Raw genomic sequence first — 26,093 nt, 5'->3', positions numbered from 1 at the left:
GCAGGGATCTTGGTCCAAAGTGTCTACAAGTGTGCCGCAAATTTCTAATATTTCTTATATTTTGAAGTTTGGACGAAATTAGAATAAAGTGTAGAGAATATTTTGATGGGAGCCATGACACACTCAAATCCCCGCCCCGCCCATCCGACTCTGCGGGATGGCAAATAAAAACACGTGCAGATAACAACGGATGATCGTGACAACGAATTGCCCAATGTCACAGTTAATTAAATACAAAATGCACAAACAACAACACGAATGTTTTTTTTATAAATCGATTCGGCTTCCGCAAATGCCACCCAACACAGCTTTCTCTTTTGGAACTTACTCACATAATAATCGACGCATTCGAAAGTATTTCATTCGCTATCAGTGTAATTTTATTGACACCGTAATTCGCCGAAATACGGAATTGCTTATAATTTGTTTACTTCTGGCTACCTTATCTCCTGTTCAGACTTTTTGTCTGTGATTCATTAACCAAATCTCTCAAATTTTAAAATAATTTAAGTGTCTAAATTCGCAATTACCTTCGCAGTTCTGTTCATAACTTGAGTTTATTTAATTTTTCTATATGGTGTGGTATTGATTTTGGCGTTGGCCTGCATTAATAACTATGTGCAATCAATTGAAGAAAAACATTTACGAGGCCCAGGGGGGTGTTTCACAAAGATCCTAAGTAGAACTTAACACTAAGTTGGACTTAAAAATTATGGACAGCCATCGGAGTCTTGAAATTAAATGTATTCAAAAGCAGATATTTAAGTATTTTAGACTTTTTATAAATTCAACATCCAGAACATGAAATCTCCTTGAGGATAGAAAATATGAATGATTTGAATCAACATTTTATGCCTTTCAAAATAACTTTTACAAAATATTTTCAAAGATGCTAATGGCTTTCCATAATTTTTAAGTCCAACTTAGAGATAAGTTCAACTTAAGATCTTTGTGAAACACCCCCCAGGTCTTATTTCCTAAGCACATGAAATCTTTCAACATAATATCCATTTTACCGGTCTTAAGCTTTAGAACAATATATTATTGACCATTACCAGAATCCCTCTGACAAGCCTAAAAGAAATTCACATACTAGTAGATTAAATCTTCAATCCCATTACTTTTCGCTTTTTATATTTGTTTATATAAACTGTAATGCTTCCTGGGAGAAATTTTCAATTATTTAAACATATTTGTGGCTTACACCCTGTAAGATCGATCTATCGATCTTATTTACTGGGTGTAAGCCACACATAATTATGTTTAAATAATTAAATAATACATTTCGTATGTATTTAATTGGCTCAGTGAATTGCTTATGTATTCCATTGCTTTTTCAATTTGTATAACTTTATTACATGATTTTTTTTTATCTGATACTGTCATCTGGATCAACATGTAAACATAGAATAATCGAAACCGTAATTGCCCGATATATATGTATATGAAACTGAAGTAATAGATGTTCAGTGTTGAATTAGTTTGTGCAGAACGGTTTGATGTGTATCACGTGTACTTTAGCAAACAGTCATGTTAGTATGACATTTTATGTTTTTTTAAAGTTTGTTATAAATGGTATCTTTAAATTATGGTATTAATTCGATATGACCAGACAAATTAAAACATATAGGGTTCATATCCTGTTTCGTTCGGAATTTCCTAATTATAAATTTACAAAATAATGTTGTTCGTGTTGTATTGCTTGTAGGAATACCATTGCCACCCAAAATATGTTTAATCACACCAAAAAAATTAACGACCCCAATCAACACCTTTTATAGAGCTCACTTATACGCTAGCTACCATAATTGACAGTGCATTGTATCTTTCTGGCATATCACGTCGCCGTTTTAAGAATGTATGTACCAAGCGTCGCCAGAGTTTGATGCAAATGTTTTAATTTCTGCATCTAGAAAACCATTTGTTATCTCGATAATGAATAACTCTAAAAAAAAAAACGAATGCTGTTAAAATACAAAGAATGCTCAGGATATCGGTCCGGGCCAGAAAATCTATTCTTTTCTTCAGATTTATTAACACATCTTTTAACGGTTAAACAGAATATTATTTGGATAATCTTTAAAGAGTTGTAATATCTTTCTGACCAAGCTAAAGAATAAATCCAACTTTTCTTTTGAAAAGGGCTACAAGCTTCTAATTGAAGAAAGGGTTAAATTCACTGTGGGTGAGATGTTTTATGTAGCCCTTTAAATATTTGTACATGGTGTGCATAACAAAACCAACATTTGGGACTATAGTGTAATTAGGCATCCATTCGAAAATAGGGTCTAATCGACTCCTGGTGGGAAAGATTATTTAAACATGTTTTCGGATCGTGGTTGTATTGCTGTCTTCCCATATCGATTGGTTATCTTCAATGATTATAAGATTAAATTACATCATATTCATCTTACCAATCAGTGAGGTGGAGGGACGGCATTGGTGTGTGTGTGTGTGTGTGTGTGTGTGTGTGTGTGTGTGTAAGTACGTGTGTGAAGCACGCTTGTTATTCAGAGATGAAAGTATAATCAATTTAAATTTGATATAGCACTTTAAAAAAGCTATAATTATTATTATTATTATTATCATCGTAATTATTATTACTATCATTATTATTATCAATATCATCATTATCATTATAAATATTATCATTATAGTTATTTTTATTATTATTATTATTATCATTATTGCTGTTATAATACAAAAAAAAATTGATCATGCCTACTAAAGTCGACAAAGCATCATGATCAATATTGATCAGAGTCAAATGACATAGGACTTCAGTATCTGTGATTTTCAAAGGCTTATTCTAATTTGATAAATTTCAATTCTGATTGTAGACAATAAGGAGATTAAGGAGAAGGTGAAGCAGTAGGGCAGGTGTTTTCATCTTGATACTTCTCGAATTCTTCGGTCCAGCTAGGCATGTCTGTATCCCGCCAAAGCTCATAATTCTTCACCCAGTCTTCGTATACTTCCTCAACTGGAGCTGTGAGAACAAAAGGCAAACGAAATAACTTACATGGGGCTACAGAATCATCTTGTTCCAGAATATATCGGAATAAATTAATTAGTCTTAATAAGGAAACAACCCCACTGGATGGAAAATAGAATTATTTATCAAATAACCTGTAATGACTACACTCTATCAGAGGCGACATTTCTTCATCAAGAGATATGACTGAAAATTGGTACCTCTAACCGAGTATCGTATGTACATATCAGAATGCTAACACTTTTTTCTCCAAAAAGAAACAGGTAGATTGTTTGTGGAGCCAAATCCCATGGAAGATTATTTTATACCCAAATAAACAATCAAACAAAGGTACAAATACATGTCATCAGTAAATTATAACTTTGTGATAATCGTTTATACAGGAGTTTACACGGAAGCCTTTGAAAGGACTAATCACATTTTTCCGAGTGGAGTTCTTAAAGGGAGAGTATCATGGGAAATACTGGTTAACGCCATCTACGTTTTCTTTTGGACAACTACACGTAAACGAATGGGCTTGATTAACCGGGTCAGCGCGCTAGCGTTCGCGAAACAGACCGAAGTTCTCCTCGCGCTTCGGTTTCGCGTATGTTGCACGCACGTGAATGCTGCGGTTGCATCGTCCGTAGTCGTATTATACCCGATTGGCCCCGCTCAGTAGGCCCACGGGAAAGACACGTAGTCTCGTCATGACACACTCCCTTTAATTACCTGTCTGAAGGTGCAATCCCGTCATGTAGTTCAGCCAGAAAGAACACGATGCCGCCCTCATCGCCCGATCATTGGTCATATTTAGAGATAATTGTTTGTATTCCTGTTCGGGCATGGTATATCTTGGCCATTCTGGGTACTCATCTGTCATTATTGGTTCGTTCGGATTTCTACATTCAAAAGTATGAACAGTATACTTAGTTAAACACGGAGTGAGTGTCCAACAAAAATATAATGATTTTACCTCGATATATTATGTATTATATTCCACATACTAAGAATCTTGCTCTACTATTGGTCAAAAGTAAATCACGTGATGAAAGATAGTTCGCCCATTGTTGATGGGAGAAGCAAAAAGTTCGTTACACTGTGTAGATAGTACTACTATCTACACAGTGCAACGCACTTTCACTGAAAATAGAGGTACTATCTTCACAGGGAAACGCTCTTTCACTGAAGATTATCCAAAAGCGCACTAAAACAGGCGTAATTAAGCGCGCATTACCAATCAGCGCAATTCAAGAAAACACATGCGCGCACCGTACCCTCAAGTGGTTGGGTTAAACTTAAACTTTTTTTGTGTAAATTTGGGCCTAGGTGTCTTTTATGTAGATGCATACACGTCCTTTTCTTTTTGTATTTAAATTGTTTTAGATGTGGAATATAAAGCAAATAATAACCTTTTGGTTTCAGGCGATGTCAAACTGTCACTTCCTCGTCGATCTGAATGTATACGCTATCTTTCCTCAGCTTCGCTTCGGAAAGATAGCTACACCCAGATCGCCTCGGAAGTGATAGTTTGTCCCATCACCTTCACCAACGGTAATTATTTGCTTAATATTATTTGATTTTTTAAATTAGACCTATTTGAAATACTAGTATCGAGTCTAAAAATTAGGCCTATTTGAAATACTAGTATCGAGTCTAAAGTTGTTAAGAATACTAAAATTAAGAAAGTGTCGAATAGGACGAAGGTTTGTTGTGATTAATTTCGTCGACAGATCTAATCTAATGGAGATGTCAAATTAAATTGTTTATTATTTCATCCAAAATCTTTCTACCAGCGAAAAAAGAAAAAAAATCATTATCAAATGTGGTGGTCAGTTTGCGGATCTTCAAATTCATGTCAGTTGGAAGTATTCCAGCCGATCGGCTGGAAAACTTCCAACTGACATGAATTCTGAAAAGGGGTCGATTCCATTCCCTCCTTTTTTGTATACTTTGTTGTTGCTTGTCAGCACTTTTGAGGAATAGTTACCTCTCTTTTGCAAAATCTTGAGGTAGGCCTACTCTTTGACTGAGTTGGAAATGGTGTTTCGTTACAGTAACAGATCATGTACTCGTTTTATATCTTACCCAGATTTCACAAAGTTCGTCCAGTATCGCATGAATTCAATGGACATGAACTTCTCCTCATCAGACTGCCCGACCACCCGATTCAAGGGCGGGTTCAATCCCCACGCAAAAACATACTGCAGATCCTCTGCATGGGAAGCCCCGGTCCATTGCGGAACTCCCGCGTAAACAGACCAAGAAGGGTCATGCGTCATCTCGTACCGGTACACTTCCGCTCCGGCTGCCTCCAGTGCACGTGCGTAGTATTCTGTAGGACAAGCGAAAGTCTGATCGGTTGAAAGTCGTATCAGGCCATCCACCTGATTGGCCGAGGCGTTGTCTGCAATTCGCCAATTAATGTAATGCTGTTCAACTGCGGCTATCTCGACGGATGCTTCGGCACTGTATAGGAGTCTTGGGAGAATGGATCTGAAGAGGGAGATGTTAACGATGGGAGGTTCGAACAAGGAGCTGGGAAGATCAAAGAACGCGAAATTGATGGCGGCTTCGTCTTCGTTGCTCCCGAGCAGGCTTGGCAGCACCTTGAACTGTCGGCGTTTGACCATTTCGACAGGATCTTCAGGTAGGAAATGTCCATCAACAGCAGGAGCGGAGATAGCGCCATTACCTTCCTGACATTGAAAATATTAAAGACTAGTATAAATGTAAGCGTCTGAAGAAAGGACGGGTGATTTAATCAGGCCTTTAGAACAGACAAAAAAAGAAACAACAAAACAAAAGAAAGAAAGAAACATGATGGCTTCGTTCATTGGCTTCGTCCATTGCCCTATAGGCCTATTCTTTAAACGTTAATTTTATTTTAAATACATGAATGCAATTTACGTGTTACATAATATATGTCATAATAATTGTATGTTTGTAAATGTCATTGCCAAGTGTTGATGTTGATTAAAATCTAAAAGATGTAGCTTTAGGCTACATTGTAGTGAGGGTGAATATGGGTGAGAAAAGGAGAAGAACGCGATCGCATAGACTTTCTAAATATTAATTCAAGAGGAATTTACTTATTGTATATCCAATGGAGATCATGTGGGGACTTGTTATGTGCCAGTGTGGTCGCTTTAGGTTGATTTGTCGAAACTCTTTGCATGAGGCGGTTAAAGAGAGAGAGAGAGAAAAGTGAGAGAAGCACAAATAAATACTAAGTGAACGGAGGAGAGGAATTCGATGACTTACCAGCATTGCAAGCCTAGTAAGTGTGGCCTCATCAACATCACGCATGCAGGATAACATGGCGTTACTGTCATCGGTAGGACACTCGGCTGCTTCGGCCAACTGGCGATGTCCCTCCGTGGCTCGCTCCATTGTAGTCCAAGCCCAGGGACATACAGCATTACCGCTCTGCAGAATGTTAATAGAGAACAGAAGTTTGAAACCTAGACTAGGATTCATCCGCCGGCTAAAATTTCATTTTCATTTTACCTTACTAGTTTGGGGTCACGCTACGTCTCCATGAATCCGAACTCTATCTTCTACTATTAATACACTCAGCTGTACTACTTGTTCTGCTGCTGCCGCCGCTACTGCATGCTAGCTGCTGCTACTACGTAGTTATTACGACTTTCACTACTACTACTACTACTACAACTACTACTACTACTACAACTACTATTCTACTACTACTACTACTACTACTACTACTACTTCTACTAACACTACTGCGGCTTTCGAAAAAAATCAACATAAGGCAATTTCAGTAGCCAGGCGCGTACGCAGGGGCGGGGGGGGGGGGGTGTTTTGGGGGTCAAACCTCCTTACCCCCCCCCCCCCCCCCCCCCCCCCCCCCCCCCCCCCCCCCCCCCACTGAGCGAAATATCGGTCGGCGCAATTTTCACATTTGCAGGGCGAAAACAATAGTTCTCTCACTATCTTCCCCTCTCCCCACTGAGCGAGTTATCGGTCGGCGCGAAAGAAAGAAAAAAAAACTATTGCTTGATATCTTTAATTCATGCGCTGTACTGCTACTTCTAAATAATGTTACTACAACTTATAACTACTTCTGCTGCTGCTTGTATGAGGCCCTACTGCTGCTTGTACTCTACTAGGTCAACTATTATTAATGCTACTGCTTTAATTAGCTATATTCCTAGTTGCATGTTTTCTTTGGATCGTCTATACTTATAATGACCGTTGTATGTTATCATAATCTCGGTAGACTCCAACGTTTTTCTTTGAGAGAAGACCAATAAATATACCATTATCATGCTTCCCATGGTGAAGACTTTTCGCTATTACCTGCATGATAGTTTGCTGGAAGAGACCCTCAGACAGTGGAGACAACATGTGAAGGCTTACACTCCCTCCACCAGCACTCTCCCCTGCGATTGTCACTTGGTTCGGGTCACCGCCAAATTCTAAAATGAAGAATAAAACGCACTATGACAGAATTGCGCGAATGAACTAACTTTAGGCCAGGTGCACGAAAAGCCAGAGGTTGAGGTGGTGGGGGTGTTTCACAAAGATTCTAAGTTGGACTTAAATATTATGGAGAGCCATTTGTAGCCTTATAATGAAATATATTCAAAAGCAAAAATTCAAGTATTTTAGACTTTTCATCAATTCCACATCAAGAACGTGAAATCTCCCATGATAATAGAAAATATGAATGATTTGAATTAACATTTTTATGCCTTTTAAATAACTTCTACAAAATAATTTTAAAGATGCTAATGGCTTTCCATAATTGTTAAGTCAAACTTAGAGATAAGTTCAACTTAGGATCTTTGTGAAACACCCCCCCCCCCCCCCCCTGTAGTACAAAGCAAAGTGTAAGTCGTCGCGTAGAAATTAGGCCTGAACTATATCTCAAGCCGACATCATGTATGGTTTCACTTTCATCGTTCATGTCTTGCAAAAGTATTGAGGTAGAATTAGCTCCTAAAACCTGGCTCGAACAGTACGTATCAAATATATCTTCTTATTTATCAAGTAAGAGAAGCCACAGCTTATTTTTTTTCATAAAGATTTATTTATTAGAACACAATCACAACCACTTTGGAAAATTCACCCCGAGGCAATTTCAATAAGCTAGTGCGTCATTCTATTGGAATATGCGAAGGTTACAATAACGTATTACGTAATACGATTGTGTCGAGATCTATTGGATTTACAATAGGGTATTACAATTGCCCTTGATACTTCAAATATACGTTGGAGTCAAAAATAAGTTTACACCTAGAAAATTGCCAGTTATTTTAAAAATCATTTAAGAACAGTTATATTAGTATACATCTTATGAAAGAGTGTTTTATCCCAAATCATTTGGTATCATTTTTTATGTGGTATGTAGTCGTACTAAATCGGTGTGTTGGCTCAGTCACTAGAGCGTCCGCCTCACAATCGGGTGGTCGTGGGTTCGAACCCCGGCCGTGTCATACTAAAAGACGTTAACAGACGGGAGTTGCTGCTACCTTGTTTGGCATTCAATTCAACAAAAAGGGATAGAGCAACGTCGATCTGGCGCTGCTCAGTGGCTGCCGGGCTCACGATCAATTGGGCAAAAAGAATTTTCATTTTCGGTTTAACTTTATCAAATTTGGAGTGGACTTTAAAAGATTATTATTATTATTATTATTATTTGGATGAACGGGAGACTTTGTAAATGTGATTGTGCTTTAGGGTCTTTATTTCGTCTAAATACGTCTGAGTGGTTGCGGACCATATTTTTGTTCAAGGGATTTTTCTTCTTTAAGGTACATCTGTAATCAGAACTGATTTTCACGATCACCTACATTTGATTTATTATCTGCAACACTTTGGTAACAAACTGAAGAGTAGACATCAGCGTTGAATTTTACACTAGTTAAACAGGTGAAAATTATTCGGGAGGCAGTCATGCGTGAAAACAAAATGCAACCTTCCCCCCCCCCCCCCAAAAAAAAAAAAAAAAAAAAAATATATATATATATATATATATGATTCCCAGCGGAATGAGGAGGTCACTGGTTCGGTCAGTTGTGCCAGCATTTCATTATTTCGGTATTTTACCAAATCTTGCCATTCTTTGTACTCATGTCTATTCAGAATGTGTTGACTAAATAACCATTCGTTTACTTAGGCAGAAAATTAGTATCTTTGTCTAAGAAGCACGTCAACATTTTGGGAACACCACAATAATGACAATGCTTTTTGTTTCATCCTTTCATGGGAAATTATATGATATTCACAAATCGTCGCAACTCGAAATTACGCGAAACTCCTCACATTTCAAATTGCTGATAGGGCAGCATGTGGTTCACGATATCACCGAGAAAGATGATTACGATATATCATTATTGCACATGTAGCAAACCCCGCTCAAAACTGGAATGTACAACCTCTTCCAAGGGTAGCACGACCAAATCTACCCCGCTATCGTGCTCCTCCCTCTTATCTGAAGGACTATTGTACATAAATGTATAATCCAAAGAATTAAGTCAATGACTAATTAACAGACAATTTGTTGTACAGTGATAACAAATGTGATACGTTATCGATAATAAGCCTCATCTATATTTGCTCACCACAAATAGAAACTATTCTAATCTTTCTATTCGGTTGAGATTCCAAATTATTTTTGAGAGCTCATGGATAAAATATGATGTATAGATGTATATGCCCAAATTTTGATTCCACCAACACTATTTGGCTAATAAACAAGAGTAGCAATGTAATATCTACGAACAACGTAAAGGTACAACAGGTTTATCAGTTATAATAATGTCCATGATTCAGAGTCAGTTGCCTATCTCCGGATAGCTGACTGGTATTTAGGTGTAAAGATGTTATATTGAACGGTCACGATTTTTGTTTGTCACATAATAAACAAAAACAAGAAAATTAAGAAAAAGAATTATTTGGTGGGAAGAAAGAAATATTGTACTGCATGGGAATTAGAATATAAGTAGATAATACGTTGTAACCAAAACAAATGGTCTTATGAAATGTTAAACTACTATGTAAAGTTATTGGAACGAAAAGACATTCAATAGAAAGGAATAATTGACCACGTACAAACATTATTTAAAGGGGAAAGTCACTCCTCTTCTGAAAATTATATCATGCTAATATGTTATCTTGAAGTTCACTCCTTGGTTTGACAAATGTTTATTTTTAAAAGGACAAGTCACTCCACATGGCTAAAAAGTTCGAAAGTCACTCCAACAAATACCTTCAATGTTATCCTGAATCCACTGGAGAGCGAGAACTTGATCCATCATGCCATAATTGCCTGTTGCAACATCGTCTCCTGTTAAACACATTAGCGTAACACCAGTTAAAATTAATTTAAAGAAGAGATACGGTTTTGATATCCTTTTAAAGTAGAAACGGAATAACATATAAAGTGAGGTTGACGGTTGTGTTGCATTACATATGAATTAAAATCTAACGATTTTTTTGGTAATGTTTCTACATTTTTTTATAATATATGATATAATATTATAAACCACAAATTAAATGGCACAATGCACATTTTCGTTTTACACATAAGAGCAAATTGGAGAGGATCTTGCAGGATTCCGAACAGAGATGCCAATTCGTGTTTCAAGGATGACAACTTCAAAAATTCAAAACTTTCCTAGTTTTAAGCGAATATCGCCCAACCTTTGACTTTTTGTTTCTCTCATTTTCTGCTATTATTTAAACCAACTTGGTAAACTTTAAACAACTTTAAACAACCTGACATAAATCATCAAAACATGAAATAAGAAAACACACCACAGGGGCCGGCGGATCCAGAATTGTGAGAATGTAGGGGGGCCGTATCCTGAAAAAACTCCACAATACCCTGGAAGTGGGGCAGAATAGATATCTCTAATCTCTTTATCTTAAATTAGGGGCGGCGGGGTGTTTTCCTAGGTGACTCCTTATTTGCACAAAAATTCTACAGCTTCTTATCTCTAATAATTTTTCTTAATTTCATCATTGATGAAATCAATTTAGACGATCATGATGGATATTGTGAACGAATCCATTTATAGCTTTTTGTCAAGAGGCATTTTCTTTTGTATATTGATATCTCAAACTTGATCGGTCGGATATTTGAACTTTACATCATGTCGAGTTTGGACTTTTTATCCAACTACAAACACGATAACTACGAAAGCAGCCGTTTTCTTTTCATCCTTTATTTATAAGTCAACAAACTTTCAGTTTTTTTGTCACTGTATTCCAATGAGAGTAAGGAAAACCAAGAGTTTTTTTTTTTAATCTGCTGTTCTAACTGCATTGTTTATTTTGTCGTTATTTCTATCCATTTGTTTTAACAATGCAAAACAAACTGTATAATTCGATATTCTGTTTTGTCATCTCTACTTATCTTAAAGTTTAACAAAGGACATTGCATTCAGAAATAACGACTGAAATGTATCTGCTTATGTCCATATTTCATTAACAAAGGAAATCGAGCATAGTTGTTTGTCTAGCGTTAGTGAGCGCGTAAGTGTGAGCCTTTCTGGGTAGTTCCAGGGGAAGAGCCCCCGGACACTCTTGATTTTTAGCAATTTAGAACCTTCAAGACCGCTGTCATCTTGAGCGATAGAAACTCTAAACTATATCTTCCGGGTAGGGTCGAGGGGCAGAGCCTCTACCGGGGTCCAGGTGGCGGAGCCGTTGGCGCTCTGAAGTTCTATAGCATTTCAGAGCCCCGTTACATAAACAAAAAATGAGCATTGATCGTAACTTTGCCATTAATGGTAACTCCCATTGGAAACCTTGATTTTATTGGCTGTTGGCGGAGTGATGTTGGTATGGAGATAATATTGACGGCAAAGTAACCATCAGTGGTAAGTTTAATGTAACAAGGCCCGGAACCTTCAAGGTAGCCGCCTAATTGAACGACAGAAACCCTGATATACCTTGACATTTGCATTCCTCCTATTACAACATTAGTTTGAATTAAACCATCCAAGGTAATCATTAATTATCTTTCATTACCAGTGGTGAAGAAACCAAACACTCCTAGTCGATAATTCACGTTGACGACGATGATGTCGGCATAGGCCACGATAGGTATCGGATCATAGATGATCTCAGAGCCTCCTCCAATCGCATAACCTCCTCCGTGTATCCAGACCATGACGGGAACAAAGCTGGAGGGCTGTATTTGTGGAAAGGGTGCAGATACCGATACAGAGAGAGAGAGAGAGGGAGAGAGAGAGAGAGAGAGAGGGAAGAGACGGCTCAGTTGGATGGGCGATGTATGGGGTTTTGGTGGACCACGAACGGGAATAGCATGTGGTGAGAATAAAAAGAAAATATATTAGGAGAAAACAAAATTATTCTGAAAATCAGAGTACAGTGGATAGAAAGAGAAAGAGAGAGAGAGAGAGAGGGAAAAAAAGATGAGGCAGAGACAAAAAAGGAGTGAGAGCCGTGGGGCTAAACTCAAATTTTCAAACACAGAAATGTAGTCTATTATTCTCAATATCTGTTAATGATATGTCCGATAATTTACACTCATGTTCAGCAATGTCGACGACACGTATATTTACGGGTTCTAGGACACCTACCCTGGACAACTGTACAACTACCCTCCGGATGACCACCCTCTAACCACCCGATAAAGGGCACTCATGTACAGCAATGCCAACGACACGTATATTTGCGGGTTCTAGGACACCTATACCCGCTGGACAACCACTCTCCGGATAACCACCCTCTAGGAAAACCACCCTCCAGGACAACTATCCCCCCCCCCCGGAAACTACCACCTAGGATGACCACCCTCTAGGACAACTACCCCCGGAAAACTACCCCCAGTCAACTACCCCCATGACAACCACCCTCTAAGACAACTACCCCTGGATAACTATCCCAGACAACTACCCCGTAGGCCTAGGGCAACCACCTTCTAGGACCTAGAGGGTGGTTATCCGGGGATGGTTGTCCAGGGAGTAGGTGTCTGAATACGATATTTACGTCATCAAAAGACCCAGTAGAAGTTTGTAGCAAATTCAATTCAATTCAATTCAATTCATTTTATTCATTTCCATTTTCAATAAAAACAATACAAAGGTATATACAATTATAAGCATTTGCAATATATAAGAAAATGAAAATAGGGAACGAAAAAATAAGGCCAAATGGCCTTGTGGAGGCATAGTTAAAATGAAGACTCTCAAGATTATCATGCTTGTTAAAAGATACTAAACTAATGGTTAACCCAAACAAATGTATAATAATGCTTATCTGCACTCAGCAGCGTTTGAATAGATTACACGATATTATTGATGATTGTCATATTTATATTGATAATAACGAAATAAAACGGGTCCAGTCATGTAAATATCTAGGTGTTGTCATCGATCAAATATATTGTGAAAAATTCAAGTAGATCACGTAAAGAAAAAAGTAATTAAATTTATAATATTATCTCGAGAAAAGATCGCATCCATACATTAATCAGTATACTCTTATGACTTCTTTTACATCATTTTTCCAATGCCATTTTGATTATTGTAGCGCAGTCTGGGCAAATGCTTTAACGAGAAGTTTGAGTTCTGAGAAGAGGTGAAATTTGTGATCGTTATCACTGTTATTTTGCAAGTGTGGAAGAACATCAGATAAAAATGTTCCCTGAAAAGCATGGCTCTTCAAATGCTTTCATATTCTAAATATGGCATGTAACAACATAAAAATCAGGACGGATTTTTATGTTGCGTGTTCGTGAAGCCCCATATATATCTTTCTGTTTACAGTGCGTGTAACTTTACCAAGACTGGGCCAAAGTTCTTATCATTTTGATGATTCCAGAACCTTGCAGTACACACCTATACTTACATGCTAGATGATCAACCTTTTCTGATCGATTTCACACCGTTTCTTTCACAATGCAATCCCATGACTAGAACTCAACTTTATCTTTAAAGACTCACTTGTAAGTCAATTGTAAGCATTACAAAATAGATCACTTCGTATTGTTATGAATGTTGATTATATGTATCCTTCAAACAATAATGTGATACCTTGAACATAGATCGCTTATATATACGATGGTCCAAACAATTATCAACTCTGTATCGCTCTGTTCATAACATTTGTCCACCGTATAGCAGTATCTTTGTATTTCATGAATCATATATTGTACAATGTCTGGTCCGCATAAATAAAGTCTCATTCAACCGTAGACAATTATGGGAAGAGATCCCTCTCCTATCAAGGGGCCGAGATTTGGAATTAGCTGTATTGCCCTAATTTCACCATTGTATCATTGAAGCCTTAAAAGGTATTATGTCCCATTTGCAGGCCAAAAAATGAAAAAGTTAAATTTCAACGGCATTTGAAAGACAATACTAATTTAGAACTTCCCTAAAAAAATGGGGGCTTGAAAATGTCTTTAAGTGGGAAAATAACGACCTTTAGTTGTCGAATCGACTTAAGTGCTACCAAGTCAGTAAGTAATAGTCTGATTCTGATTTTCAGACTATTGTACCGAATGGCCATACGTAAAGATTTATTCAGTTTAATTTTGGCCATTACAAGAAGTGGTTATTGATGTAGACAAATGCTCAATACCCTTTACAGCTCAATTTATGTATGCTGTTACCAAAGAAGAAAAAAATCCAGTCAGTCACTCAATAGTGTCTGACAGTGACGTATAGCAAGTTAACGGGTTTCCTTGCATAATGTGAATATTAGGACACTGCTAATGTTTAAATTTCACAGATAGGACATACATGAAATATTCATAATTCCTGCAAAGTTCTACAGAATTTGTTGTTGGCTGCAAAAGGGACATGGTATCTTAAAAGGCACTTGTTAATATTGTTCAGGTGATAGAAAATGGTGCTAAGGTAGAGATCACAATGCTTGATGTACAGTTTGAGTGAAAACAGACCATTATTAATAATACAAACTGGGAAAAACTGATTTGATCGATTCCTGAATTCTCCCAACAACATTATTATGATTTAATCAAATTTTAGGTGAATATAAATGAAGCAATGATATTGGCTCTATATATACCATTCCAAACATTTTGAATGTTCAAGATTTTAAAAAAGCCAGTTTTATGTCTAATTGTTATGAAAAAACGGTTGGAAAATCAATAATTCGTTGGAAGAATTTATTTTTAGAGGGTGTCGCACAGTGACGCCTTCAAAGAAAACCATAAATATATCACTTTAAGCGTCACATAAATAATAACTCCATCACCCTGACCATTCTTAATCTTAGCAGACAAATTTAACACCTATATTTAACCTATTAAGCTAAAAATACACCTTGGTTTTTCTTTTCTTCCTATACGTCGTTTATTTTCTACTCCCTTATCCGTGTTTACCCTGTAAGGACATGCTTTTCCTTATTGTAAATCCCCCCATTGATGTTATTGTTGTTGTTGTACATATTGTACTATACTTTTGGTCTGTTTTTATATTGTGTAAATTATAATTTGTGTTGTTCATTTGTCTACTCTTATGTGAATACATGTATTGATTATTCTGATTGTATGTTTTATCTTGGCTTAAACCCCCTTTGAAACAACGGTTTATAGCTGAAAAGGGCAATCCATCCCATGCATGAGTAGAGAATTAATAAATAAGTAAATAATTTAATGACTAAGCACAACTGGAAAACCTAGGCGAACTCAAAGACCAAAACTTTCTATGAAGATTGTAAAAAATCCCTGCATTGACAATTTCAATTTGGAAAAGTTGTGTAGTTAAAAAGGGTATTCAAGGAATCACATGCTACTCAGTGGTGTATCCAGCGCAAAATGAAGCAGGCATAGCCCCTGAAATCCTTTGAAGTAACGAAAGAAAACTCGATATGCTTTATTAATCTCTTTTAAATTGGGTATTCGGCAAGCGGTGCTATCGAGATGCACGACCCCCCCCCCCCCCACCCCCTTCTCTATTTATCCCCTCACAGTCACCACAGGTATATTTTGGTTTAGGTGTAGAGAATAGGTATCGGATAAAGGAATGTAAAATCGAACAATTAAACAATGTCGAAAAACATCACTGTATCGGGTGGCATCACTAGAAAATTATATACCCGAATTCTTTACATCAACTTTTTTTGCAGGGACCCTCGTCTTTTTTCAAATAGAAGGTGATTTATTTGTTTAAATCAAGTAAAAATGATCGACGGAAGGTTCAGACATGTTAGGCGCAAAGAGTTATGATAGAACAATCTCAAAATCATGGGAATGTGTTCGTAGAGTCAGGAAGACGGGAGATGGGTGATAGAGCAAAGAGCTAAAGTATCCTTTATTTCAGTTAAAGAAAATTAAAGATATATGGAATATTCCCTTCGACAAGAGGCAGGGTTACAAATACATTATTAAATATAATTTGTAGCGAATAATAATCGAAGGTTCACTCCCTGCTCTCCTACCTTTGGCGATGGTGTGTAGATGCTAAGATACAGGCAGTCTTCACTAATCGTTCGAGTCGGGATCGGCCCCGGCAGGGTAGGGATCGGCCCCGACAGGGTAGGAATCGGCAGTAGCGGAGGTAGCGTAATTGGTGTCCAGTCATCGAAAGGACTCAGCTGTGGACACTCTGCCTTGTCCTCTGTAGCATTGTAGTCTCCCTGAAGAACCAAGGGTTCAGGGTCGGTGAATCTTCGCTCTCCCACTGGAGGCTCTGCGAAGGGCACCCCAAGGTATGCATCTATGGTTTTATTCAGACCCGTGTAATCGGGATCATCAAAACGTAACGTGATGCCCGTGAGAGTGGCATCTGTGAGCTCTACAGTTGGGTTACCTATCACCTCAACAGCTCTGGTGCAGGAGCCCAACAAACATAAAGTAACAAGTATAATGTAAAAAGAATACATCGCTGATTTACTTGTTTTAAAGCCAATGAAATCTATAGGTCTATCAGACAGTACTGCTTTGAAAATTAAGGTATTTAACGACGTGTGCTTTCTAGGCTTCTGACTTCTTTTCATAGCCTGATTCTATAATCTCTCTAATTTGGCTGTCAAGAGGGTTGCATTATCATCAAAAATTCAGAGTTTGTTATACTTATCTGCAATATGGGAATGTCAAGAAGCTGCTGATAAGATTATAAGCAAGGATCGAGGTAGGCGTCGGAACACGGGGCTTGGGGTCTAAATTCTAAAGTCTCAGCATGATTGTTACCACACAATAGTTCTCATTACAAACACTTGACAATTGGTTTTGAATTGTTTTTCTTTTAAACTGTCATTAACTTAAAAAAGGATTATTTTATATACATTTTGTAATTTCTATCGGTTTTTAAAACATATGCTTAGTTATACTGCTTTTTTAAGTACAGGTTTTCCATTTTATCATACACTCTAGCGTGTTTAGTAAAAGATCTAAAAGCCAATGTTGCACTGTCACGGGACCGTATTATTATCATTCGCTTCAGAAACTAATATGAAACAATCGGGTAAACTACTGAAATGAATGGATGACAAGGGCTATTACAATTTATCTTTTTTTAATCAACGTTTTTTCATGCTATGGTTACATCTCAACGTGCATCCTCTTTGAACGTTCGTGTCTTCAGCTGCAGGCAGGTTGTAGGCCACCTCCAACAATTCCTACGTCCTTCTAAAGATCAAAAGTTGTATCTTCCTTATAAACAAAAACATTGATGTATTTAGTGAAATTAATTAGATTTGTTGTAGTAATAATAATAATAATAATAATAATAATAATAATAATCCGCTTTAAATAGGGCTTATTTCACCTACGATGTCTCTAAGCCCTTTACAGAATACTATTACCCCGGCCATTTGATTCAATGCTTGCCTGCACACACCGTGCTCACAATCTCCACTCCCTGGGGAGCATTCCAGCCAGGCGTAACTTGACGCTCAAAAACTGTTTGACCAACAATGACGGTCGCATCCTACCGGGTACCCATTTAACACCTGGGTGGAGAGTAGCAATTGCAGATTAATACCTTGCCAAAGGATATTAGTATCCTGGTGACAACAAAATCTCAACCAGTTGAGTAGCTTGGGGTCATAGTAATTAGGTACACAGAAGCCTCCAACTGGGAAATGATGTTCACCTTTAAAAATAAAATGGATTTCGATCAAGAGTTGGATGCTGAAAAAGAAGACACTGACTGACTTTTGTTTGTTTTAGAGGCTTATGCAATTCAGAGCATATATTTCGGCTGGAAATGTTCGTTTAGTGTAGAAAACCCACGATGAACAAAAATGCAATGAAATATGGTATACATATACGTTAACACCCACAGAAGACCACAGAGGCCTGGAATTTTCTCCGAAAAGGCCCAAAGGACAGGAGCACAACAAATCTATATTTCTGTTTCAAAATACATATCCGCGGTGCCTAGACGAGTGTATATATATATATATATATATACCCATATCGACTTTATCTCTGACATTAAATTTTGGCATGCCCTTGGACTCTGGCCTTACAAAGATCGACCATAGGGCTATGCTTATTTGCATAAAATTCGTGACTATAAATAATGTACAATCCAGCAATCAACCATGCTTATACCTAGTTTCCATATTATTTCTCGACAAATTTTGGTGAAGCCCACGATTAAACAGCAAATTAGGAATAACAATTATAATAACCAGATAAGGAATAAGGTGCTTTGCAAAAACGTTCATTCGAGAATTTTTTTTTTTTTTCTTCCTTTTCGATACGCTGGTCATGCAATTGCATTGTGAAAGGAACGTTGTGGGATCGATCAGAAAAGCTTGGTCATCTAGCATAATAAATATTGGTGTGTACTGCAAGGTTCTGGAATCATCAAAATGATAAGAAACTTGGTCCAGTCCTGGTAAAGTTACAAGCACTGTACACAGAAAGATGTTTATATATATATATATATATATATATATATGGGACTACCCTATATCTATCCAGTCCGGAAAATGTCTACTACGGATGCCAGAACTAGGAGCGGAGAAACTCAAAGCATAATATTGCACTATTTGATATTCAGCATACAAACCGAAGTTTATAATTATAACCTTCCATAATCTTGACAGCACCATCGTCAAATATTACTGTTCAGTTACATTATTTTTAATATTATACTTCGGCTGCATTGTTTTTCACGTGATCTCTTTCTGTTCCTGTCCAATTTGTCATGTCCGTATTTGTTCCTTGCTTCTTTCTCTCCTCTTGATGCATAAAATTGTCCCGCTTTCCTCTCTTTTTCTAGTTCTCTGATCATACCGAGAGCGCCACCAACGATATTTCATTTATTATAGTTATATAATATAATATTTTTCCTTTTCAAATCTTGTATATGAATTATTCATGGCCAGTTTGGACGATTAGGCCTATGTGTCTTTTATTTATCTAAATGATGTTTAATCGATTTACTCAGACTCCCCTCTCTCTCTCTCTCTCTCTCTCTTTCTGACAACGTAATTTTGCTAAATTCTCCAGGGTCCTATGATGGTTTCATTGCTGACAGTATAAAGTCTTCCTCTGCAATTCGATTTGGATGAGCGGAATCCGGAGCAAAGTTCGTTTAGCAAATATAAAAACCTTTTTCCATTTGACAACATTTATACAACTATTTCTCGTAACAAAGATTCACCAATGTATATTAAATAGATTAAAAACACGTTTTCCTCCAGCTCGTTTATTTAGGCTGAATTGCTCATTGGTATTACCTTATCTACAGGATTTAGTTGAAATTAATTGAATTTATTTTTCTTTTGCAACCTACAAATCAAATTACATTTCAGCGATACATGATATACAAAGCATAACGAATTTGAACATGTACACAATTTAATAATAATAGAAATGCTGACATTAAGCAAAATGTACCTGATAACACACTACCAATTAATATTCATTAAAGCCCCACTGTATTACTTGTAGCTACTTGCTCCCTCCATATAGAAAACAATGCCTAATCGGTGACCATTGGTCCCACATGATCCTCTTTTTCTTATATTGATTGAGACCTGAGTTGATGAGATAGCCAGTCGCGGATCCAGGGGGTCCGCCCCCCCACCCAGGAAAAAAAAAAACGTGATTCTTAGCTTTTTGGGGGGTGCAAATTTTCAAATTTTCGAGGGCCAAAAAAAAAATGTGCTGATGGGGGGAGGTGGATGATACAAAAAACCTGGTGATGGTGATCATGATGTTGTTGATGATGATAATGAACATGAAAAAGAAAATATGTTGATGTCAGTATATCTAACACAGTCAAACTGATATAAGTATATGGGAGTTATAGGATGAACTTCTGGTTTCGGGCAATATGCACCAAACTTTGCTGAACAGAGTTTTATTGTTGCAAAAGAAAGCTCTTCCTATTATTTAAATTCTCACGTATACGGATCCTCTGTTCTTAAAATATTTAAGATCAAAACCTTTATCTCTTCTGTGTATATTTACAGTGTATGTAAATAATCTTTGATGGTATGTTCCCCAAAAGCTCTACGTATAACGTTTGTACTTTCCTGTTCCTCTACGCTCTTGTTTCTTTTGCCTTTCTTTGTATTTTATACGTTTGTGTCCTGCCTTATAATTTCATTCTTCGTTGTAAGTCTCTGTCGGTCTTTACATGTTCATCTCCAATTCATGGTATGCATATGATTTTATCAATTGTCAAATTATGGCTGTATAATTATATCATCATTCCACACTTACAGAATAATCTATTTATTTTCCTTTTATTTTATTTCCATATTTGTATAATCTATATGTATGTTACATTATTTTTTTTATATCTTCATTATTTGAGGGACCTATATTCTTCAATCCTGATTTTCAGTACATCCAGCCATTTTCAGCTTTTCCCTGTAAAAAAACATACGGATATTACAAACAAATTGTAATTTTGTAATTCAATAATTTGCTAAATGCATTGTTTTAATTTACATTGGTTTCGGTGATTGCTTACTTGTCATAATTGAATTGAGAATATAACTGAAACTGAAACAATATGTAAAGAGTAACATTAATTTGATTGCTTTCATATCTTTTGTAATAATCATGCATACATAATGATATCAATAATAGACTATCAAAGCAACAAAAATGTGACTATGTGTGTGTGTGTGCGTGAGTGTGTAAGTGTTCGGTCAGGTAGGTGCGTGTGTGTAGGTGTGCGATGTGTGTGGGAGGATGCTGTCGCCGGGGTCGTGTGTCTGTAGGTCGCGTTTGATGCATACTATACTTGCAGTAACATGTGACATTGTGCGGTAAGACGAGAGAGACAACACAACCGTTTTTGTCCGGGGGGATCGAAAGTGGCGTCAAGGAACATCGCATTGAAGAGCAGACAATGACAACTCAAGAATCCTCACTGTTTAAATGTTGTCTACAACATGATCTACAACGCAGCGTGTAGCTGTAAAACAGCAATATATACCTTCAACTCCTTTGTCAGCCTTGAGTTAACGGAGTGGTTCAGACGCCTAGCCTTTAGTGTTCGGTCACCGGGTAAGAGGTAAGAAAAGAAAAATCCAATCATTCCATTTATCACGCCAAATGGGATATTGCATTCTGTTACTATATGATTTCCATTATATTTAAACATTTTTCTTCATTCAAATTCGCCTTTGTGCATTTCATGTTTGACCTAGGAATCAGTGTTCGCGCAAATGTTACATTAAGTTTAGTCATTTTTCTTTCAAGTTAGTCAATGTTCGATCAATTCTAAAACCTGTCTATTCATTTTCGTCAGATTTCATTCAACACAATGCCATACCTTTCATAAATCTAAGAAAAGTGTTATGTATTGGGGATTCAATTTGTTTTAATTAATCCGAAAGTGGTATTATGATCGCGTTACAAACCTGAGCCCTGTTGCATACAACTTAGCATTGATGGTAACTTTGCCATCAATATCAACTACCATGATGGCAACATTACCCAATAGCCAATCGAATCAAGTTTACTGTGGATCAAATACCATTAATGGCAAAGTTACCCATCAATGGTAAGTTCTATGATAGAATATCGTCTGTTTTTAGAAAAGCATACTAGAAAAGCAAAATAAAACCAGAGCATAAAGGATTTGTGAAGTTGAGATAAATAAGAGGTACACAACGTAAGGAATCGTCTGCACAATATCTCTGAAGTGTGAACTATACGACGAGCTTTACAAGGCCTCATTTATCCCTTCCCGTCCCGACCCGATTAAATTTGACATCGTTGTCTGGCAGGGTTCGGGTGTTTTTTCTGCTGAAACAGACACCAGTTGCCTAGGGATGATTGGATACAAAACCATAATAATATTATTTTCTTAAAGGCAAAAAAAAAGTTAAATTGAATGGAGATATCATGTTGCGCAATGCTTTGTTTCCTTTTCTTTCTCATAGAGAACCCTTTCCCCGTAAAAGGGCCTTAACTTGTCATTTTATTACTCCGCATTATATATATATCAATCAGTTCTCCTTCCCCCCTCCACCCCCCCCCCAATTGTTTAATTGTCCTTTCTTCGTCCTTCGATGTCGTGTCTCAGCAATGATAATTTTTTTCTCTCCTGAATGAACAAGTATGACACAGTTTAATTGACCTTGTTTGACTGTCTAGTAAAACAAATTGATATTTGAAGCTACATTTTTAAACGCGTTTGAAAACGTGTTTTAAATCACACGTTTATACAAACAAACATGATTTAAAACACCCCACAGACATGTGTGTTATAAATTATATATGCATTGTTTTATGTGGTATCATTTTCTTGCTTTAAAATACTTGGTTTGCAATTATGTTGGTATTTACATGAATAAAATCTTGCTTCTTAACATACCGGTGGAGTAAAATCTCCACTTTGCCCTTCTATTCTTAAGTCTTCTGAAAGTTATGAGGGTACTAGCGATCGACATTAGTCCTACATGATACCGTCGGAGCAAGAAGATAAAGTTCCCGAGACCGAAATATTTGTCTCAGTCGCCTTGTGCACAAATCTCCTGGGATTTTACTAAACGAACATTGTTAACTGTTGGTCTGCTGATGTGATCCTGTGTAAAATCTGTAATGTTTCAAACCTTTTAATATGAGCCTTTTTAATTTATTCGCAAGATATGTAGTTTCGAAAACAAACATGAAAGTCTAACCTATTTATCAATACACTGACAGGGTAAGCTTCCACACAGACATTTATTAAACATTATTTTCTTGACCATTTCTGCAATATGAGAATTGTAAATAATTCCAATTTCATTATATTTCATCATTGGTTCAACATCTGATCCAAAAGGGATATTCAAGACATAAGAGGCTCATCGTGAGTGTCTACCCAGGGGCGTATCTATGGGGATGGCAAACGGGGCACGTGCATGGCGCCCAGCACTTGAAGTTTTGCAAAGAAAATTAAGAAGACAAACAAAAAAAGTAAGATAAAAGGGAAGAAAGGAAAAAGAATAATCCTTCATGAGCGAATTGTGGTGTTAGTAAAATAAATGTAATCAACCCGCAAAATGATGTTCAAAATTAGAAACTCTACTATTTTATTACAGGTGGCGAGAGTGAATTTTATTTGTAACAGTAACATTTTCGCCATAATGAACGTGGTTTCTATTCATTTGCTCGCTCGCTCGTGAAATTTATTAACAGGGTGGTTGATATTTAGCCACCAGGCCTCTAACCCCATTTTTTGCTCGCACGCTTCGCTCACTAGTGATTTTTTTAACATGATGGTTGATATTTACTGCCCAGGCCTCAGCTGCTTATGAAAATATGCCCATGATATCAGCCCTCCAATGGGGAATCTTATAAATGCAAAAGAAATTGCATTCTGTTATGAACAAATATGATGGAAATATACCATTATTTTATTGTTTGCGCCGGGTGACGTAATGCCTAGATACGTCACAGTCACGACTGTTGTTACGTAACTGTAAACGACTTTGAGAGAATTACCGTTGTGAAAGCGCTTTTTCATCTCCTTATCGTTTTGACAAGAGACTTAATAGCTTTGGAAGAAACAATAGCATGCGTGTAGAACGAGGACGGTACCTTCTGATCGAAATGAAAATGATTTGTAAGGTTTCTCGTACTTTTTATGTCAGTTTGGAAGGCTATGTATTAAAAATATTCTCTGAAAAAGGATCGCTCTTCAAAATGCCATCGTATTCGAAACATAACGATAATAGCTGAAAAGTTTGAACCAAACTTACATTCTGCGTGAGTATGTAGTCTCATTTACCCATTCCTATGGATGTTGTACTTGATTTCACACAGACTGAGTCAATTTTTTTTAAATTATTTTGATCATTACAAACTTCATAATATACATCGACTGTTATGTAATTAACCTTTCACAATGAAATCACTAGACCATTATTCCACTTTCTTTGTATCTTTTATGAACAAGTGTGGCCATTTTCCGTCTGACTTATCTTCCTTTATTAGCATTGTAACAACCCAAGTACTGGGTTCTCACTAACAAGCATTTATTGCTTTCTTAGCTGTCAGGTAAAACTAACCACCACTATCAAGTACTCATCAATACTACTTAACATTCTTTTAAAATAGTTGTCTTTGATGGTTATCGTAAATAAACCAAATTTTTCATATATTTCTCAATTCAGGCAGTGGTTTGTTCGATTACCCTCTGCTTTACTATGTGTTTCCCATTTTCCACATTGTGGCTTGATTTTAAAGTGGCAATTTTATTTTTATTTTATGCACTTGTCCAAAATGGATGACTAAAAGCATATATATCGACTTTACTGACAAATTCAGGGTTTTTCAAAATCAACACTTGGACACAGCATCTTCTCAGTCATTAATTTCATTGTTCTTGTTACGGGTCCAAAAATTTCAGTAACAGCACTTGTATTCTTGGGCCAGACATTAAAGGAGCTACACAAAGAAAATTCACTAATAACTCATAATTAGAACAAATTACATATGGATGGAAAGATTTTCTCTTGAAAAACACGAACAATTTGCTGAGAAATCATATGATATCATGGAAAGGCGTAAAATGCAATTTTTCAAGACCCTACTTAGACCCCTGAACGTAAGTCAAACACACAAACGTAGCGAGCTCTGAATAGTGACGTCACACACTGGACAAACAGCTCGGTACCGTGTAGCAGTATGCAGCTAGCCAGCCGTGTCCCGTATGTGACGTCATGAATATTGACGCTCTACAAAGGACCGCTGAAGGCAGAAAATCTGGATCTCAAAACTAACATTTTTGAGAGTTGATTACTGCGGGCCCCAGACATATTGTGAAGAGAAGAGTTGTCGTATTTTATCGGCAAGGCTTCCCCTTCGCAATTATATGAGTTTTGCATCAATTCAAAACACTTTTGATTCTTCGTGTGGCTACTTTAAAGAAATGTTGAATATTGTGAGGCTGCCGCGTGATCAGTAAACGCATGTAAACAGCCTGAAGTGGATACCAAATAAAAGTCCATATCCCTTGATATCGACAGTTTGTGGTTTTCAATTCATGTTGGATTTATAACAATGACAGGAGTAAGGGAATTCTCTTTCCTTCAGCATTAAAACAATTATTCATATCTGCCTATCACAATGTATCATTATCTCAGTTTCTCTCTCTCCACAAAGTCTACATCGAGTGAAATGTTCAGTTTTAATTTAATCATGCATTCCGTGCATCGTGTGAGATTACAAATGAATAATTCTGACTAAAATCATCCAATTTGTGTAGGCAGAATCTGTTGCAATCAGCCTTCATTTAGAGGGATTTGTGTGTACTCCCAAGCTGCCAAGATTTCAGATGAAACACACCAGTGCTTTTAAAAGGTGAACTTGATAGCCATGACATCGATCTGTGACTTTCATTTTCCAATAGATTTAACAAATTCTATGCACAATGCTATATGCTTTGAGATTCCTTGCCTCTTAGCTGATGCATCTCAGTTAAACTCATTAAGGAGAGCGATTCCCCTAGGCAGATGAGCTCTCGGAGATATTTTGATGATGAATCGGAGAAATACACTAGAGACTGAAAGGACTCTTCACCATTAACACGTGAAAAGCAAACGTGTGTCAGAGAAAGAGCCACTTCAAAGAGCTTGTTGTTGTTGACTGATAGAATAGCATTTTCAAATAAAACGGGGATTTTTATAACTGTCTAGTCCATTTCCATGAACAAAGCGACTTTGGTTTTCATGAAACTAAGGAACA

The 26,093-nt window shown here is 36.9% G+C and overlaps 1 protein-coding gene across 1 annotated transcript; it reads right to left on the bottom strand.

Annotated features, from left to right (window-relative positions):
* Window positions 1-2,677: 2,677 nt before the first annotated feature.
* LOC100890586 (cholinesterase 1) lies at window positions 2,678-21,840 on the bottom strand. The gene is made up of 9 exons (XM_030997965.1): window positions 21,779-21,840; window positions 16,382-16,769; window positions 11,978-12,140; window positions 10,212-10,289; window positions 7,298-7,416; window positions 6,239-6,403; window positions 5,063-5,673; window positions 3,707-3,876; window positions 2,678-2,989 (listed from the first exon to the last, which is right to left on the bottom strand). The coding sequence occupies exons 1-9, from the start codon at window positions 21,838-21,840 to the stop codon at window positions 2,853-2,855; spliced, it is 1,893 nt and encodes a 630-aa protein (XP_030853825.1). The 3' UTR covers window positions 2,678-2,852.
* Window positions 21,841-26,093: the final 4,253 nt, after the last annotated feature.

This window comes from Strongylocentrotus purpuratus, unplaced genomic scaffold (genome assembly GCF_000002235.5).
Source record: "Strongylocentrotus purpuratus isolate Spur 01 unplaced genomic scaffold, Spur_5.0 spur5_scaffold_4, whole genome shotgun sequence".
Lineage (NCBI taxonomy): Eukaryota > Metazoa > Echinodermata > Echinoidea > Camarodonta > Strongylocentrotidae > Strongylocentrotus > Strongylocentrotus purpuratus.
This window is presented reverse-complemented; position numbering and strand designations above follow the sequence as displayed.